General features: G+C 34.2%; 1 protein-coding gene across 4 annotated transcripts; it reads right to left on the minus strand.

Annotated features, from left to right (window-relative positions):
• Positions 1-664: 664 nt before the first annotated feature.
• Positions 665-18861, minus strand: LOC126775434 (serine protease gd-like). 4 transcript variants are annotated; one of them, XM_050497378.1, is made up of 11 exons: positions 18750-18861; positions 13188-13397; positions 11436-11941; positions 11007-11123; positions 10500-10572; positions 4402-4509; positions 3617-3793; positions 3274-3441; positions 2193-2349; positions 1445-1459; positions 665-1072 (listed from the first exon to the last, which is right to left on the minus strand). In XM_050497378.1, the coding sequence occupies exons 1-11, from the start codon at positions 18750-18752 to the stop codon at positions 885-887; spliced, it is 1722 nt and encodes a 573-aa protein (XP_050353335.1). In that variant the 5' UTR covers positions 18753-18861; the 3' UTR covers positions 665-884. The 4 variants fall into 4 exon arrangements, with proteins under 4 accessions (XP_050353335.1, XP_050353334.1, XP_050353337.1 ...); XM_050497377.1 differs by having other exon boundaries at positions 1427-1459; XM_050497380.1 differs by lacking the exon at positions 11007-11123 and having other exon boundaries at positions 1427-1459.
• Positions 18862-20718: the final 1857 nt, after the last annotated feature.

The following is a 20718-nucleotide window of genomic DNA, read 5'->3' on the forward strand; positions in this document are numbered from 1 at the left end:
TATATGTTTAGAAATGTAATAGTTATCCAGACTGCCTCGTCTAGTGGCTCGAAATAAGGCCGCAGATCCCGAGGTGCAGGGTTCAAATCCCATTTCGGGCTAATAAAAAGTTATTGTTTTTTTTCTGTAGAGGAATTCTGAATAGCAGTCCAGGGCTTGGAAGCTGGAAGTGTGTACACTCCCTTGCCTCGGGAAGCACGTAAAGGCGATGGTTCTGCGCCTGAACTCTCTCCGGCCGTGTCGGATTTGCTGTCTCATCGGTTTATGGGAACGACTGATAGAGAGCGCCCCGTCTTGTACACACACTCGTGCACTGCAGTCCCGCGCAGTTGGCTAGTATCCCATTAGATTGGCCACTGTAGCCTAAATCGGTCAGAGGATCATTATAAACTATCCAGTAATGACTGGGAATTTCTACTATCAGCTCTGCTTTTGCTACTGTGAGCAGTGATTCCCAGGAGGATCTCGCAGCGTTAGTAGAAGGACATCATCTTATGAAAGGTAGTCATAGATACATGATAAGATAACTTTGGCATGTATCAAGACAAATAATAATAACTATAAAAGGTTTAAGCGCCTCGATGGTTCGGAAGCCTTAGTGCAAGAGTCGCACTCAAACTTGGCAGGCTTTATTAAATATAGATCGGGTTAAAAAAAGAATACATTGTCCATTTAAATTTTATTTTCATTCATCACCCTTAAAAGTAGGTAATTATAAAATTTAGTTAAGCACTTGACACATATTATATAAATGGATCGAAAGGAAAACAGATTAAAGGTAGACAGATTAAAAAAACACAAATTAGACCCGACACATACGTCATGGCGTGCGTTACGAAGTATATCAATAAAAAGTTTTTAAATCTAATCTGCTGTAAAAATACTTATTCGATGTTTTGTTTAATCCAAGGTAAAATTTTGGATAAATCAGTAAAAACTACGAAGTGTGTTGGATCGCATCTATACTCGTTTTGTCTTGCAACAGAAAGAGAGACCAGACCTCTGAGGTACCACGAGTCTCCCATATAGAAGACCATACCGCCGCCGCTGTCACCGTTACACACGGATGTACCTGTCGTACAGAATATAAACATGTATAAAGGCCAATTAAAAAAAAAGCAATTTTTTAGATGCTTGATACATTAAAATTATAATTTAATATAATGTAATTTTATTTGGTTAGTTATATATATTTAAAAATGCTTAATAATTTTTAGTGTATCATTAAAATATGTTTTGGTTTCTGGGATTAAAATGTGAAGCAGCATTATTAGCTATTGACATAATTAGTAAAAACAAATCATGCGAGTAATGCAGCCTGTTAAACCTATTTCAGAAATAATTAAAAATAAGATTATTTGAAAGCTGCACTGTCTAATTATCCCCAATTAGACTGAAGCTATATTAATTCTACATGAAAACATACTTTTTCTAATGCCGGTACCTTCATTGGTCGATCCTGAAATAAATTATGTAATGATACATTTATGATTAAAGCGCTTCCTAGTTCACGACGTTTCAAATAGAAGTGTGACTTCAAAATAATTAATATAAAACTCTGTAATGTAATTGTATAATGTATTCGATTTATGGACTTTTAAAAAAAAGCCTATAAATTATAAAAGAAAATTTACATCACATATAAACATATATAATATACGTTGATATGATAATTGTTTAGTTTTCATTTTCATTACTATCTAGGAAGGCGATGGATAAAATTCATACGGATTTTTGGAATCATTCCTTTTTTTCTCATATATTTTCTAATTTGTGTTTCGTGATGTAAAAAATTTAATGCATATTCATTATGAAAAGATTCGGGGCTTTGATTTGGTTATACCCATATTGGATTAGCTATAATTAGCTATTTAAAATACTGCATGTATAAAGTATGTATAAACCACTAACTTCTCAGAATAAATATCATATGGCAAAGAAAACGAATTAAAATAGCAGTTGACTACAGAAGCCGTCTTTTTTTAAATTAAATAAACTATATACTAAGTAATTAAAGAAGACCGCATGAATTAACTAAAACTAAAAACAAAGCAGAAGCTATTATATAGGTGATTTTTAAACTATGATTCTACGAGTACAAGCTATGATTTTTTTAATCTACATTAACTTTTATAATATAAAAATTACTGTGGCTGATGGACTTTGATTATATATAAAAAATAAAAACTTACCATCCCTGTATCCAGCGCAGAATGAGTATTGTGATGTAAATTTAGCGAAGAATTCGCTGTAAGAACGGATGCAAGTTTCAGTGTCGACGACTGGCATCTCGACATATGTCAGTTCTTCAGTTGCAACCCCCGTGTCATCAAAACCCCACCCTACAACCTATACAAATATTTATTATTATTCATTTTTTTTATCATATAATTAATCTTATATGAACGTCTCAGAGATGCAGAATTGCGATTGAAATAAATGCTGCTAGCATTCTTGTCACCTAAGCAGGTGATAATGTGCCACGCGTATACAGTAATCAGTAGAATTTAGAAGTGCTTCAAGTGGATTTGGACCTACAAACATGAGTTACGTTTCACGTGCTCTATTTACTGAGCTTATATTAATAAAATATAATTTTCAATAAAACTATTTTAGTTCCTTAGCAGCAGAATTGAGTTAGTTCTAAATTGATTTTGTCAGCATTACACATACAATGCAATCAGGAATTTAAGTGAAATCACTAACTTTCTTACAAAATTGAGAGCGCAGATCTGTGCTTAATACTTCGTAATTTACGTGAAATAATTCGCTTTGAAGAAATCAACTTAAAGAATTATATAACAATATATTTAAGCCGCAATAGCTCAACGCCTCCCGATGGAAAGTTCGAGCCTGATTTGAACTATTAGTGCATCTACTTCAAACACAAGATTTATGCATAACTTGAAGAATATTAGTAATTCCTTGAAATCAAGCAATAATAGTACCATTTAAAAGAGTAAACAAGGGATATAATTTTTAGGGATATTTTTTTATTTTTGCGCCGTGGCCAAATGAGAAATTAAAAAGAATAAAGAATACATGAGTCTCGGATTATATTTTAATGAAATAAAATATAGAAGAAAACTAAACGACTAATATATTCACCGAAGACATAGGCCTACATCCAACGTAATGTTGCAAGATTAAAGTTCAATTAAAATTTGCACAGTCAGCAATAATACTATAATTTAGATAGTGATAAAACGTACAGGCACATTAAAAACAACGTTAATCGATATATGATTATTATTAAAAAAAATGTATACTCACCGAACCTTTTTTCCCTATGACGTAGCTCAAGTCTGTCTGGTCCTCAGGCCATAGGCAGGCAGGCCGCACGAATTCGGTGTATTCAACAGGCTGACGCATCTTTAGGATGCTAGCGTCTCGACTGAATGATGAAGCGTTGTATTGTGGGTGAACTATTATTTCGGAAACCTGGAATGTTTTTATTGTATTAAGGTTGGTAATGTCGCTGTTCAGTTTCCTATTTTCTAATAACAAAGGTGCACTTTTCCTGCACTTTTAGGAGATCGTTAACCAACAACTTCACGTGTTACAGGATAACTTTATCGTTAGTTATATATGTATAAGTAAGTTTTATCATACTTACAAGGCGTATTTCAACTCCTTCAACGGACGTCCTCAAGTTATGTTTTCCGAGATATATGGTGAGAGTGTTCTTATTAACTGGTCGACTGGAGCCCTTGCGTGTGACGCAGTGGGCAGCCGTGATTACGTGTCTGTGGGAGATGAGTGTACCGCCGCATATGTATTTACTGTCGACCATCTGGAAATTGACATTGGTGTGAAGAGACATTTTGATCTTGATGTCGAGAACAAAATATTCAATTGAAGATCATCAGACTGCTAAATAAGCTATGACGAACAAATAAAAACAAAATTGACAAATTCTGTAGACGTGCAAATAGTAACTTGACCTGTAGGGTTATTCTGCAATCTCGAGACTCACCGCCGAAATCAGTCGTGAAATGTCAGAAAATGATAAGCAATATTAGCCTTATAAAATATATCATCATATAAGTCGGTCGTCGATATTTAACGGGTGCGTAATGAAGTGCGTTCTTACCGAATAGCACAGCTGCACCTGTGACTTTAAAGTGATTTTCATAGTCATTTAACTATAATAGTAAAATGCATTTTTTTAAATATATCTGCAAAATATTCTTCAGGTGGATTCGAGACGTTTGAAGAAAAACAAATGTTTGATGTATGTATATATATGAATAGTACGTTTCATTTGTATATCTTAGAATGTAATTGTCAAAAATGTGCAATTTTACGTGTTATCTTGTTTTTTTTTTGCGTGTTATGTTGTTAATATATTACAAAAACAAATTCCAATTTCAAATAGTATTTTCATTTATTGTATGATACCTGAGTATGGTAGAGAGCTATCTGCCACGGCCACTGTCCTTCTAGAGTGGGCTTGCCGTTCACGACGAGAGGGTTCGGATTGTTGCGTAATACTTTGCCGCATTGATTCTGAAATTGTAATCAATATAACATTAAACGGCTGAAAATAATTGATTTTTGCTTGCACCAAGAAATAAGACCTTGTGGGTTAGAAAAAAAAAAACAAAATTAATATACATTATATACTATTTGATTAAACATTAACAATATCTTTGGAATTTAATTAGTTTTGTAATAAACTGCAATTTGAGCATCCAGTATATTTACATATTGTCCACTTTTTTTTCTTCTTTTTCTGGCCTGAATCTACGCCAGTATATTATTCTGTTAAAATAAGCTTTACGAATAATTTTTTTTTTTTTTATATGTCCGGGATGGCAAATGACTCTACTCCACCTGATGGTAAGTGGTAGTAGAGTCCAAACGCGACGACGGCCAGTACAGTCGGGACGAATGTTCTGTACTAGCCGTCACCGCCTTGCCGGCCCGCAAGATGCCTCTTCACGCCTCGTTTGAAGGAACCCGGGTTGTAAGAGGAGGGGAACACGTGAGCTGGTAAGGAATTCCATTTTTTGGTAGTGCGACAAAGAAAGGAGTTGCCAAATTTCTTTGTGCGCGATGGAATTGATGTCACAGTTAGGCGGTGACATCGAGAACCAGCTCGCGTGGACTTAAGAAGGAAGGGGGAAGCAGGAATTAGAGAGAATAATTCCTCAGAGCACTCGCCGTGATACAGTCGATAGAAAGCGCTCAGTGCTGCCATCTCGCGACGCAATTGTAAAGGTTCAAGGGTGTTTGTGACCTTTACGTCACCAATAATGCGTACTGCACGTCGCTGCAACCGGTCCAAGGCCTCCATTAGGTACTTAGCGGAGCCATCCCAAAGGTGCGAGCAATATTCAACGCAAGACCGTACCTGTGTTTTGTATAACAGGCACAGTTGTTGTGGCGTGAAAAAACGCCGCACCTTGTTCAGAACTCCGAGTTTTCGTGAAACTGTTTTTATAATAGCCTCGATGTAATCCCTTGGACTAAGGTCGCAGCGAACGTCCATCCCCAGCATGGCGATTTTGCTTTGTATCAGCGGTGTGCCACAGAGGGAGGGATGAGGGTAAAATGGTGACTTTTTCGCTGTGAGAGCGCATACCTGTGTTTTCTTGGCATTAAACTCAACAAGATTATCAGAACCCCATTTGGCGATGAGTTCTAACGTCCTATCGAGTTCAATGACAAGATTCTCCCGCCTCTCCTCAGTTTCCGCCCGCCCAGCCACTGCGCGTCCATGGTATCCACCATGCACTGTACTATCATCTGCATAGCAATGTATGTTCCCAAGGGAGAGCATATCATTGATATGCAAAAGAAAGAGTGTGGGAGATAGCACAGATCCCTGGGGGACCCCAGCATTTACTACATAGAATTATGAAGCGCAACCATCTACTAAAACACGAAGGCTACGCTTGTGTAGGAAGCTGGAAATCCAGGTGCATAGCTGAGCAGGCAGACCATATGCCGGTAGCTTGGAGAGAAGACTTCTGTGCCAGACCCTGTCGAAAGCCTTGGAGATATCGAGGCTGACAGCCAACGATTCTCCATGCTTGTCGATAGCTTCACCCCAGAGGTGTGTTACGTACGCTAGAAGATCACCTGTGGACCGTTTTGGTCGAAACCCGTACTAACGATCATTAATTAGACAGTGATCTTCTAGGTAATCGATCAGTTGGTTGTTTAAAATCCGTTCCATCACCTTACAAAGCACTGAGGTGATAGCTATTGGTCGATAATTTGCCGGGTCAGACCGATCCCCTTTTTCGGGAACCGCTTGCACATTAGCTCTTCTCCAAGCCTCCGGCACACATCCCGAAGAGAGATCAGCCGTTGATCCACGCGCGATATGCAGCCTGCTTAGATGATACAGCGTCGGCACATTAACATTAAAATCCCCCAAAAACACCAATTCCGTGTTAGGAAACTGCTCTTGCGCGGCATCTGCCACCCGACTAAGATGGTCAAATAATCGGCTTGTCTCCAAGTCACCACTGTAGAGGCACACGTAGACTCGACTCTGACGAACCAGGTCCACACGTACCACCAACATGGAGAAGGAGGGGTCCTCCAAGCAGCGCAATCGGTGACAACAAACATCCGCCCTGACGAACAAGCATACTCCGGCTTTCGTTTTAAAAGATTCTTCAAGCATGTAGCCGGGATAGTTAAGGTAGCTGGTGTCGGCAGGGCGGAGTATTTGCGTCTCCGTGAGAAGCAACATTGCTGGCCGTGCTGTCCCGAGATGATGGTGGACAGCGTTGAGGTTAGCGTGGAGTCCTCGGATGTTAGAGAACTCGACCTCAAACAGCGTGGGTATGGTGGGGGTGTGCACCGCTGAACGACCGTTATTTCTTAGTTGCGCTACCATTTGGAAAAATAAGGAAAAGAGACGTGAAGCGAGCGACGTATTGCCACGATAGGGATGGGCAAAGTATGGAGGCGTGTTTTCCCAAATGGTTGCCAAAAGGGAAAATATACTGATCCACCGTACGGAAGGGCTCCCGAACCCCCCCGGAAGTGGCCGCCGGGACCCCACTTTCCGGTCACCAACCGGCACGACGGTCCACCCCGAGATTATGCGTGGCCTGGTGGGGCAGCCTCGCGAGCTGGTTAGGCACGCTCGGGCCCCTGTACTATGCCACGGGCGGCCAGCGGAACAGCCGATTCTTCAGGTCTCCCTGTCCGGCAGGTCAATACAGTTTCCCCCGGCATTGGTTCAACAGCCGTCTCCACTGGACCAACACGCATCGCGGCAATACTCGCTCGGGCACTGGCTGTACGCTGGCTGACCTCGAAACGCGGCTGCAAGCCACTTCACGAGTTTTTCACCATGCGTACGGTGGTAACAAGCCAGGTGGATGTTAGCATCCTACCACCAGAAAATAATAAAAGCAATGTATTATTTTCTTAATATTATAAATGTTTAAGGAGGTTTAATTACTTTTAATAAATAAGTTTCATGTTTTGTTTAATTTTCTCCCTTGTCATGTCATCATTGTACATTACACATTTCAACCAATTCTTAAATCGTCATTACTATTTCCTACCTCTATGTTCTAAGCACATATACTATATATCCGACATTAGATATTATCAGTATGGTGTTATATATATAAATAATTATAGTACGCAAACAGTTTTTTTTTACATAAGCATATTAGTGGCCATTGTCATTTAAATATGTCGGACAAAGCAAGTCTTGTTCAATGTTGGTTGATGGTTTCGATAGCACGGCTATGTCTGAGAAGGTTGTAATTTGTCACGTATTAATGTCGGTCTACTTCAATTAAACAAATGAAAGTACAATTTAATTTAAAAATCCGTGAAACGAAAACCAACAAATCATAAACACGCGCTTTTTTATCTGTATGTTTAAAATAGTTTCTTCTTGACTGACTATCAACGCACAGTTATAACAACTGAGTCTAGAAAACTATTATTTTATAACGTAATTATACGTTTCTACAGAGGTGAAGGTTATTTAAAGTTATTTCATTATAGTAAGAAATATATGAACATGTATATATAAAAACTGGCGTCGGTGATTAATTTATACTGGTTTGTAGTTCAGTTAAGAACGTTTACATTAAGTCGGTCTGACACTGGACCGCATTTGTCGTCTCGACCAAAGAAAATTACCTTATGGACGAATATTTCAATGCCACTATTTACATTAGCGGTTCCCGTGTGATATGACGGTATATTTACTGGAATTTTCGGTATGGGTACGTTTGTACTTCTATTGTTTTTAACTATTAACTTTTTTTTTTTAAATTCATATTTGGGCAAGAAGCAATAAATTAAAAAATATATATTTTTGAAGATGCTGTCCTGTGTGGATGAAATTGTCGGTCCTACCTAATGTGAACCAGCTCTTAGAGGTTTTTTATATGTAAGTTCGGTATTTACATCAAAACAAATTATCTTATAAAATGTATATTTTAAAAATAGAATTGAATATATTTTCAAAATGAGAAACTTCTTTTTAAATTAAATTGCTAGTGTTTTAAGTTTCGAATAAGACATGAAAAAAAAGTGGTTGATTTGAGTTCTTTGTTTTTTTTTTTTCGTTAAGTCGTGTTGCAGTAGTTACCATTAATTAAGTTTTATGTTTTATCTCTACCATATTTTGATTAAAAGTCAATTTTTAGTAAAGTGAGCTTACAATTAATATTTTGATATTTTGTATGTTTAGATACATCTAAGATTATCATGACGATCCAGTGGCTAGAACACGTGAGTCGAAGATTGTGGGTTCAAACCCGAATAAGCATTATTGAATTTTCATATGCTTAATTTATATTGATATTTAAATAAATCTCGTACGGTGGTGAAGAAAAACATCGTAAGGAAACCTGCATGTTTCGGATGAAAATCCGCCATATATGAATCGAGCAAATCGCAGATGAGATGGAGATGGGATCGCAGCGTGGTGGAATAAGTCCCACCTTAACAGGAGATGAGGCTTTAGTCTAGCATTGTGTAATTTTACACGTTACTTTTAAGATTAATTATCGATTCTTTATCATTATATATTGAGATATTCATACTAGTATTCAATAAATATCAATTATATATATATATATATATATCCAACAAAACGATGACGCTGTAGTATTTAATTAGAGAATTGAAATTGCAATTCATAAGGGAAATGCTGCAAGCGTTCTCGTCAGATTCATATGCTATTATTATTTGTACATAGTAAATGCCTTGTGAATTTGATAGATGTAGTTAGCTAACTGTTACCTAGAAGTTTGCTGTGTGTTAGCAACTATGACGGATTCAATCACGATTTATTTTATAATCATTTGTCATAAAATAATATAAGTAAATTTTTATTATCTTGAGTATGTAAAACTAGAAAAAAGCAGTATTCAGTGTTGTTGTGATTGGGTTTAAAGTACATATAGGGACATAACTTCATTTCCATGATATATATTATATATAGTGTATTTCTTACAGCGCCAGTATCAATCTTTACTTCCACTGACCATAAGGTAGCCCATTTAGCTATGTATTACATTACATGTCTACCTATCCATTCCATTACATATAATAAAAATGTAACTGATCGCTGTACAGACAGCGCTGTACAGTGCTGTGCTGTACTGTAAGTAATAAAGTTGTGTCAATTTAAGGAATCACGTCGAACATTTGTTCGATAAAAATGGTATAAAATAACTGTTCAGTTTAATTGGCTGTAACTTTAGCTACCTATAAACGATAGTCTTTAAAATGATCATGATTTTAAGTTTATAGAAACAAAACAAAGTTAAAAAATGGACAGCTTCAGAGATTTAGATGATTCCAATGTAACTTGAACTCAGATCTACATGATCCATTATATTAAATAGGGTGTAACTTATGCTGGTACATGTTTGATAACACGCCCACGTAGATATATGGTAGGTATGTCTATCTTTTAAGGTTGATGTAGTATTACTTTTTGTATGGTAATCAAATTTGTTCTAAAAAATGCATTATTTGAGAAATCGTTTTATAAAAATGGTAATAATTTTCATGAAAGATATCGAGATAAGATCATAGACAGTTTGTAGACAGGTTGTTTGAAAATTCTGATACATACATAAGTATTTGTTTTCGGTATGTAAATAACTTTGTAAGTTAAAGTTTATAGATTAGGTTTTGTTAATTTTATACATAGTTGTTTAGTTATTAATTTAAAAATAAAAAAACAGATTTACGTTTAAGTTTTAAAAGGACACAATTTCCTGTGAAGGTAGCATTTGCAGTCACAATAAATAAAGCACAGGGAAAGACATTCAAGTATGTCGGAATAGATTTCAGGGTATGATGTTTTCTCGTGTATGTTGCCCATCTAGATCCGGGTACGGCAAAAACCAATAAATACTAATATTTGACGAAAATAAAACTAAAAATGTTGTATATACTAAAATATTAAATGTCTGATCTTAGTGGTTTCTTTAAATTAAACGCGGGTAAAACTGTGAGCACAGTGTTAATAAAAATAATAATAGTAAGCTTACATTTTTCTTGGAGCCAGTTTTGTCAGGCGTCACCAGGAGGACCCCACCGGTGAAGTATTCGGAGGGATCGTTTCTGTTGAAGAAATTATATTATATAAAATATATTTTGTTAGATAATAATAATTTTTTTGTGTGTGTGTGTCAACTTTTTGTACCAACTTTTCGTATTTTGAGAAATACTTGTAAAATATAGGTACAGTTTTTTTTTTATACAACAAGAACTAAATCACTTCAATAATTATTATAGGAATTGCGAATAAAAATATTACTATCCTATTTTATTATCAAGAAGCCTAAATAAGTAGAGCAATTATTTAAGATCATACTCGAAACTAACCACACAAAACGATCGAAAATGTCAGAAAGTTATATGCGACATTGATCGTAATAATGATACACGCATCTATAGCATATTACAGTAAGTCGGTTTTCAGCTGTTCATGAGTGAGATACTTACGAAATGAGCTCTTACAGAATATGCGTATATATATAAGCGATAAGCCTTACCTGACACTATCATAATCGTCATCATCATTCGGTGTGATGGGACGATATGATGTGGTGGTCAGCTGGTGATTGGGGCGCCGTTCTGTAACGCTCTGAACTGGTACCTGGCCATCACCGCTGTTAACGAGCGTGAAGTTAATCTAGTGAAGATGACTACTACTACACAGGAGATAGTATTTACATATCGAAATAAAGTTTTAGCACCTACTGATAAAATTTATGATTGTTACAGAGGCAGTCAATTTTAAGGAAGTTCAAATAGCCATAAAATATTCATTATATGCTGCATGCATGATTAGCAGACCTAGATGTCGATGTGAGAAAGAAAACTCATACTAATTACTATCAAGTTTGTTTTTATTGTCATGCTAATTAATTTGAAACACATTAATCGTGTTTAATCGAGAATAAATTAGTGATAGAACTTACATGGCGTAAGGATTGGCGTGGCTTTGTTCTGTCGGTCGGCTATTAGACGGTACATAGACGGGGCCTATGCCTGACGGTTTTCTATTTATAGGTTTGGTTTCTAGCTTATCTTCGGGCCTAAGATATGGCTTTTGAGTTCGCTCTATAGGCCTCTTCTGAGGTCTGTCGATTGGTCTATTTTCTTCCGGTGTGTCTATTGGTCTTTCATTTGGTCTACTATCTACTGGTCTCTCTAGAGGTCTAGAATTTTCTGATCCGGCCTCGAGTCTAGGTCTACTTGATGTTGGTCCAATAGTATCCACTCGATCAATAGCTGGCTGTGGTGAATTGGCGTTACAAATCTCCCTACCGTTCAGTCTAATTGCTTGTAGTCGTGGGATTTTATTAAGAGGATTATACTGGACGAAGAATCGCACAGCGAGAGCGGGTCCTGGATGGATTTTCATTTTTGGATTTTCAACTTTAAAGTCTATGTTGTCGGTGGTCGTGACATCTCCAACCCAGTTCTGAAATTTTTTTATCTTTTATAACATTTTATGTATTTTGTAATCCGATAAATTGTTATGAAATGTAGTGTTTAATAATAAAATATTTTCTATTATCGATAGTATACGAACAAAACTTAATATTCATATAAATATAAGTTATTCTAAGAAACGTACGCTTACTGCACGTGCTAAAGATCAACGTATATATAAATAAAACAGGTTCAACTAATAATCGTAGTTGAATAATAACTCGGTTAACATCCAAACGCAAGATTGAAAATTCATAAGAACTTTAAAAAAACTATTATCGTTGATGGATGGTCTGAAGTCATTCATTATTTAAATGCAAAGATTTTTATCTTAAAAATAATATAATTAAATTCAAAAATTGCCCCTATGCTTGTCTTCCGTTCAAATTAACTTTCGATATATGTTTAGGTAGTTATTTTATTATATTTTTATTTATGAGATACTCTTGAGTTGGTCGTTTAGCTAAAAACTTGCGACTATCGTCTCATGGTATTATACAGAACCTTTCACCAGCCATAAATTCTTCTACTTTTGTTTTAACATATTAAACGGTAACGGAAAAATTCTTTCCAGCAACTACCTCATCGGGGAATTACATACTTATATCCAGTCACAAGCGTCAAGGAAAAGTGGAATCAATGTTATTTAAACAACTTGTCAATGATGTTACCGCAAATCAAATGACGCGATGAGTGACGTCAGATGGAAAACGCAGGAGGAACTTTAAATCTTTGTTTTAAATTTGTTACCGTTCGCTGTCATGAAAATAGAAGCAGGGAAGCACTTCATACTTCTTATGATAAATAATTTATAAGTTAAAAAAGAGTATTATTTATACTTTCGTCACAAGTAATTTATTTTTATATATCCTTTCAAGTTTTTAATATAGAATACATATATTTTATAATAATTATTATTTTCAACTGTCACTTGGTTTTATTTGCACTCGGTGAATTGCAAAATGCAAGTCGTTTGAGTTAAAATCAATAATAACCGAACACGAAAATATTACATTTATGTTAAGACGAGGATTTGGAGTACACTCCACAACCCAGTTTCAGGGCAAGATACACCCCAAGAGTGGTTCTTCACGACGTTTCACAGCCACAACGTTAACACTAATTAATTACAAAAATACAGTATTTGTTTTGTTTTATAAAATAGGTAGGTAGCCGGGGTGTTGTATTTTTGCTTGGTGGTAGACAACGTGACCGATGAAAAAACAGTGGCTTACCCCCAAAATATCCGCTTTACTGTCTAGTACGATGTTCAGCCACAAGGAATGTAAGGTGCTGTCCGTTGAGAGATTAACAGCACCGTACCATCGGCCAGGCTCGTTTGTTGTTGGCTCATACATGAAAACGTTCGGACATGGCGAGTTGGGTGTACTCTCTTCATGCGTCGGCACAAATAAAGCAATGACTAGAAGTAATAATGATCCAATCTGAAACAAAGAATTCCGTCGTTCATTTCATCATCAGTACGGAAATGTCAGAAAGTGATATGCGACATTGACCATAATAATTATGTCATTCATCACCATACAGATGCGTAATAAAAAGTAAATCACCATAAATCGGTTGTCAACATTTCACGGGTGAGTTATAAAGTGACTTATTACAGAATAGCACTGTTATATACTTAAAGAAAAAAAAAGCATCGTAAGTGTCATCGGACGCCACCGATACTTTTTTAATGTTTTTATTTTAAACATATATTTATTTTCGGTGGCATAACTTTTATATACCGTGTATAATAAACAATAAAAAAGAATAACATTTTAAAATTCCCGCTCGGGTTATTTCTTTTCTCGGGGTTGATGACCTTAAAAACCTGATACAGAAATATAACGATACGTATTTTTCCAAACTCGAACGACTTGAGAAACGAATTAACTTAATACTTTTAGACTGATGAGAAACAAGGTAAAAATATATTTGAAAATAAGGAGGAAAAACGGACTGCAAAAGCTTGCCTGAACGTATGCTTTTATTAAAAATTAATAGCATGAAACCTTGGAGCTGTACTGAGCCCAACGCGAAATATATCATAATAATAGTTTCGACGTCAAAAACAAAAAATATACGCGAATATATATAAAAGCCATCTCATTTTAACTTAAACCTTTCATAGCGGACTCTGGTGGATTAGCCGGCGTATAACCGGTCGCAGTATGATCTGATCTTGAGTCTAAGCACTTGAGACTGGCCGATTCTAATGCCAGGAAGAGTAATTTATTTATTTATTTATTATAATATCAACACCAACAAGAAGTACACTAATAAATACAATTAAGTCTTTAAACATGACGTTATACAAATCAAGTGTCTCCTAAATTATAGGTGTTGCAAAATATATCAACATTTCGAGTTAACAAAAAAATAATAATTTTAAAAATCAAAATATTTATAACAAATAGAGAAGACATTAACGATTAATTTATTATAAAATTATCACTTGATTGGTATAAAATGAATGAAATATAAATACCTGAGAACATTTAAAAAATAAATATATTAATAAATTAATATAGTTATATATATATATATATATATATAACTATATTAATTTATTAATATATTTATTTTATTCTATATACCCCCTAGGCAAATAAACCAATAAAACGGGGTTTAAAGGCATGAGTTGTTGTGTATATATATTTATTTCAATAAATATATAAAAATTGCGTTTATCTCAGCGAAATTAGTATCGATTCTTCCACTTTAGTGGAAGAGTTACGTGTTACAAGTATCCGCTCGCTTTGCCTATGTAAAGGGGATGTTAGATAACCTATGTCTTTTTCTGTTTCCCTGACAATGTTTTTGAAAAATTTCAATCTAAATAAACAAACAACATTTCGTATATATAATATTGTTAAGGATATATCAAACAATAACCGCTAGTAACAAATCGTATGGAATATTGAAAATATAAGGTTCATTCATATTTATTTCCTTACCTTTGGAATATAATACAAAACAGTATTATATTTTTGATAGACCTAACATTTCATTTAATTCTAAAGAAAACGATCAATCCAATGACGTCAGTTCGAGATCGAGAGAGAAGAGAGAGAGGGAGAGGCAGATGCATAAATAAAGAGGTATATTCTTAACATTGTTAGAGAGCTGCTCTTAAGATAGAACCTAAGTTGTTCTAAGGGACAACACGTTCATTTTGTTATTAATTACACTTGCTCACTCATGCTTTTGACAAATAATATATATATATCATAACTATATTACTGGTGGTAGAGATTTGTGCAAGCTCGTCGGGGTAACTCTGGGTACTCATGAGATATTCGACCGCAAAACAGCAGTACTTGGTATTGTTGTGTTCCAGTTTGAAGGGTGAGTGAGCTAGTGTAATTACAGGCACAAGGGACATAACATCTTAGTTCCCAAGGTTGGTGGCGAATAGGTGATATAAGCGATGGTTAACATTTCTTACAATGCCATGCCATGTCTATGGGCGTTGGTGACCACTTACCATCAGGTGGCCCGTCCGCCTTCCTATTATATAAAAAATTTGTTCTTATATATATATATAAGAACAAACTCATAGGTAACTTACCGCATAATATGTTCGTGGATTGTCGGTTAGTGATATGCGAAATTGGTTATTATTATATATAAAGGATAGGATCAAAATAGCATATCATAAACCGGTTTACAACGTTTCAAGTGATTTACGAAGCAATAAAATGTAGAATGTTCTAGTAAATTGATTTAAGAATATAAGAGTTAAACGTGATGAAATATTTAAGCTTCGCGATACTAACGTCCTTACTTATATACTTTGTTTAGCGGATGTTTAGTTAAATAATGCGGTTTCTCCTTCTGTCGAATGTGAAATCAAAAATGACAGAAAGAGAGAAAGCAGTGTTTAACTAAGCAATAGTTATAAGTAAGCCCGCAAATCTTTTATTTATGTTTTTTTTATAATACAATAATTTTAGACGCAAGAACAATAATGTGTTATATACATTACATACTATATATCTGTTCCCTGTTACTCTTTCCGCATCAAATTTAATTATCGTTATTCCCGTTTAAATTCCCGATTGCTTATATACTTATCTATACTCTAAGCTACTTTTATATATAAATTGTATCACTTTCGGTTCAGTTGATTAGTAGTTGTTGTATATTGAAAACATCACGACGGGTTCTCTGTAGTTTTTCTATAATTGTTATATTTTTTATTTTTACCAGTCTTGTCAAATGTGTATTCCGAATTCAGCATTTGTCAACTGTATTTACCAGTGCGTATGCACTCCTTTCTCCAGGTCGTGATCTCCATTCGAGTATTTTTCTTCGTATCGGTTCTCAGTCTTTCGACTGACCTGGGCTGCCCATTGCCGCTTCAGCACGGTGAACCTTCGTTTAACTTAATCATTGTGGATCCAGTCGCGTAATTATTATTATTGATATCACCCCATAAGGGTATCTTAATTAGCTACATAGCCAAAAGTTTTCGACTCGTTTCCAAGTTTTAAGTGATTAACCTTCAATGCCGAGCCGAGATGGCCCAGTGGTAAGAACGCGCGAATCTTAACAGATGATCGTTGGTTCAAACCCGGGCAAGCACCACTGAATTTTCATGTGCTTAATTTGTGATAATAATTCATCTTGTGCTTTACGGTAAAGGAAAACATCGTGAGGAAACCTGCATGTGTCTAATTTCACTGCCTTCTTGGAGCAGTGTGGTGGAATAAGCTCTAAACCTTCTTCTAAAAAAAGGAGACGAGGCCTTAGCCCAGCAGTGGGACATTTACAGGCTGTTTCAATACTTGTCAATCAATGAAAAGTCGCTAATTGTAACGTTGTTAAAATAATGAAAACATAGTTCTTTTTAAATTCCAACTCGATATAAACCATCAAGGAATTTTGGAGACATTAATAAATAATTAGCCCCGTCTTTAATTGATAATTACTCGCATTCATTACTCAGACACGACTCCATTAGTCCTGATTCGGTTTTGCCTAATCACTTTGCTCTTAGAGGCTCATCAATCAGATCTATTTAGGCAGTAATTTATTTGGTTACTTTAAATTGAAACTTATATAAAACCGTGCGTAATGTAATAACGTATATGATGTAGGCAAAGACACCATTTTCCTCTGTTTGTCAACCGATATTTTTTTTGGTAACTATTGACGAGCTTTTGTGCGATAAATGAAAACAAAATTGTAATTAAAATTATTAAAAATATCTGAAACGTGGAAATTCATTTATCTTTTCTATATATATTATATATACTAATAATTAAATATTATTCATTTTGGGAAAAACACTGTTGCAGACATTATTATCATTGTAATTATCATTTTTTCTTTATATTTCTACGTTAATAAGGTTACGACTTTTAGTTATTATTCTACTAGTTTTATTTTGTCGTAGTTTGTTTTGAAGTCGTTTTTACGAATATTTTATTAACTATTGTACGATTGTTGGTTGTATATTTTTGTGTTTGCAATATCTGTAGGGCTATTCCGTAAGAAAAGACTCGAGACACCACAGAAATCGGTCGTAAAATGTCAAAAAGTGATATGCCATAATAATTATAACATTTCAAGAATACACGCATCAAAATAGTATAACACCATAAGTCGGTTGTCAAAATTTCACGGTAATGAAGTAAGTATATTTAAGAAATTCACAATTAACGGAGCGAAAACAAACAAACAAAAAAACTAATAATTGAAAAACGTGGACGTCAATTATGTATGTATGAATGTTTCTTAAAGACGTGGACATTATCAAGTGTTCATTCGTTTCTTAGTATTTCATGCAGGTTTTAATAGATTAAATTAAAACCATAAGATTGTAAACAAGACGTTTTCCTTAGTAATTATTCTTAATCAGATTATAATTTATGTCGTAATTTTTTTATTATTAATATACAAATACAATATGTTTTTTACGTACATTTTAATATTAGCTATTAATTTTATTCAAGTAAATTTCATAAATATGCCTACCCCCTTATACTTATAATACATTTCAAAAAATATTTAGTACATATTTATATATATTAAATTTAATATAATTTAATATAATTAGTATTCAAATTTTATCTCAATCTGTAGTGCGAAACTGTTTGAATGTAAAATAAAAGATAAAAGGAACATTTTTTATGGACACACTTAAAGGTTAAGTTATTTCACTTTTGGTAATAATTAATAAAATTACATATGAATATTATTAAAATAATATTATCCTTTCGGTTAGTTATCTCTGAGATTAACCGCCTCAGAATATCTTATGACTATAATAAGCAATCTTCCTAAAAACGTTTAATTATATCATATAATCGAAATTATAACGCATTTAATGTAGTCAACTAAACTGAGCGAGAAAGCTCGAATCGATTTTATATGCGATCATATAAATTAGATATTGGTTGAACAAAACTTACAAGCCGAATGTAATGCAAATTTTTTGATTTGCTTACATTGAAGCTAATACAACGTGAGAATCCGGAAGAAATAGATTGTGAAACAACAATATCACAGCTGACTTATTGACGCATTTCCACGCAAAACAATGCGTCTACAATCGTCGTTACAATATTTCCATCAAGTTATTAAGCAATTAATGCTATAAATATGTATTTATAATAATATCTCATATCCTGTTCGTTATACAAAGGTTTTCCTCAAAATCAAAATGTCAAATAATTCACATAGGTACACAAACCGGTCCATGGCGTACGGGTAACACGTTTTTTTTTAAAACACACATATAATTTCACTTCAATTTACACTTTATAATTTATTATTTTATATCTTACCATTTTTAATGTGCATAGAATAAAAATAACTAATAATTGTAATAAGACAAGCCGAGACGCTGCGCGCCCTGCGCTCTTGTATCTTTAAGAGTAAACGCGGCTTGTAACATTCTTAAGGTCAAGTGTACGATAGCTACCTGAGAGAGATAGCTATTTTAATAAAGTGTATTAAAAAGAGATAAATATATATTGCGAAGTTTGTTTTAAGTTGCTTTAAAGTATGCACACAGACTAGTTAACATTGATGATCATAACGATTAATGAAGTATAAATCGAAAGGTAATATTTTCCGTGTTTTTATAAAATTTCTGATAATATTTGTTTTACATTTTGTTCTTTTGCATGTATCTAACATAAGGAATCATTTATGATATCATTTTAAATAGATTTTATTGTTGCATTGTTACTGCCATTTGACCTCTTGAACCTTGAAGGGACAATAATTAATTTGATTAGATTTGTTATGTTTGTCTATTCTCCTAGTTATTATTATCTGATGTTTCAAACGGGCATTCATATTATCTAAATATAATACTTTTTTCCCTAAAACATGATAAGAAAAGTTGAGTATTTAAAGTCTTGATTGTAATATTAATATAATACAAATAGCAAGTCAAATCCAATCGTTTTATAAGTGTTTACAATATAAAAACACTTCTGCTTAGTAATATATGCATATTAAACGTAATTTTTAATCAAATATTTCATCAACTCCAGACATTTCATAGTCCTCATCCTTGTTCCCATATAAATCATTTATGTTCACGATAATTCGTCGTACCAAAAGTCTCGTCTTTAACCTGAAATTTCTTTTCCTCTTAATAAGCGCGTAGAAGAACATTTCACCATTTCTCTACTCTTATGGCTTCTGAATTTTTACTCAGCTAATGTCGTTATAACATTCACATTTACGGTGACATTTTGCGACGTAAGTTTTCACTATTAGCCCTTTATTTTATTACGAACTAATTAGTAAGTAAAGGGTAATAAACAAAATGGCCGGACACTTTACAAGGACAGTACAAGTAATGTTACTTTGAGAGAGTTTGAGGTATGTGGTAGCTAACGTCAACTGATTTATTTTGGTTTTAGTCCCTGTGTATTAAATTACTTAAAAAGCAAAAACGTTTCCAAGCTGATATATCAGTATCGGTATATTTGTTTTTAATTTTATTTAACTTCTCAATTATTTTTGACCAGTTTATGGTCTAAAATTCCTTAAAAACAAGTGACATATTGAGTCACGTCAAGGTTTATTTCATTGTAAGTTTGAGAGAAAGCTTATTATAAAATATTTCTTATAAAATAAGTACAGCCGCTTGTAAACAATTTGATATCTTTGGTGTTCACCAAGTGGTTGAATTCGATAGTATACTGGTGGTAGGGCTATGTGTTCGTCTATTCAGACGGAACACAACAATACCAAGTAAGTAGTAGTTTTGCGGTAGAATATCTGATGAGTTGTTGGTACCTAGACGACTGAATGTTGTGATCACAATTTGATTCTGAAATAAATACCTACACATCAATATTATCTCCGTTCGTTTACATAATGTTATATAAAAACAATTTTAAAAATAAATCTAATTATACACCTAATTGACATAATAACATAAATAATATAATTATATGACATAATATCAAATTATTTATCTAAAGTTTAACAAAATTTTACTCGCTACCCCAATGAAATTTATAATTGACAAATCATTTTAAAAATAATAATATTGTAACGGCTAATTACATTACATAAAATTGTAGGGCTTTGTACAAGCTCGTCTGGGTAGGTACCACCCACTCATGAGATATTTTTCCGCAAAGCAGCAGTACTTGGTATTGTTTTGTTCCGGTTTGAAGGGTTAGTGAGCCAGTGTAATTACAGGCACAAGTGACATAACATCTTAGTTCCCAAGGTTGGTGGCGCATTGGCGATGTAAGCGATGGTTAACACTTCTTTCAATGCCTATTT

This window comes from Nymphalis io, chromosome 18, assembly GCF_905147045.1.
Source record: "Nymphalis io chromosome 18, ilAglIoxx1.1, whole genome shotgun sequence".
NCBI classification, from domain to species: Eukaryota; Metazoa; Arthropoda; class Insecta; order Lepidoptera; family Nymphalidae; genus Nymphalis; species Nymphalis io.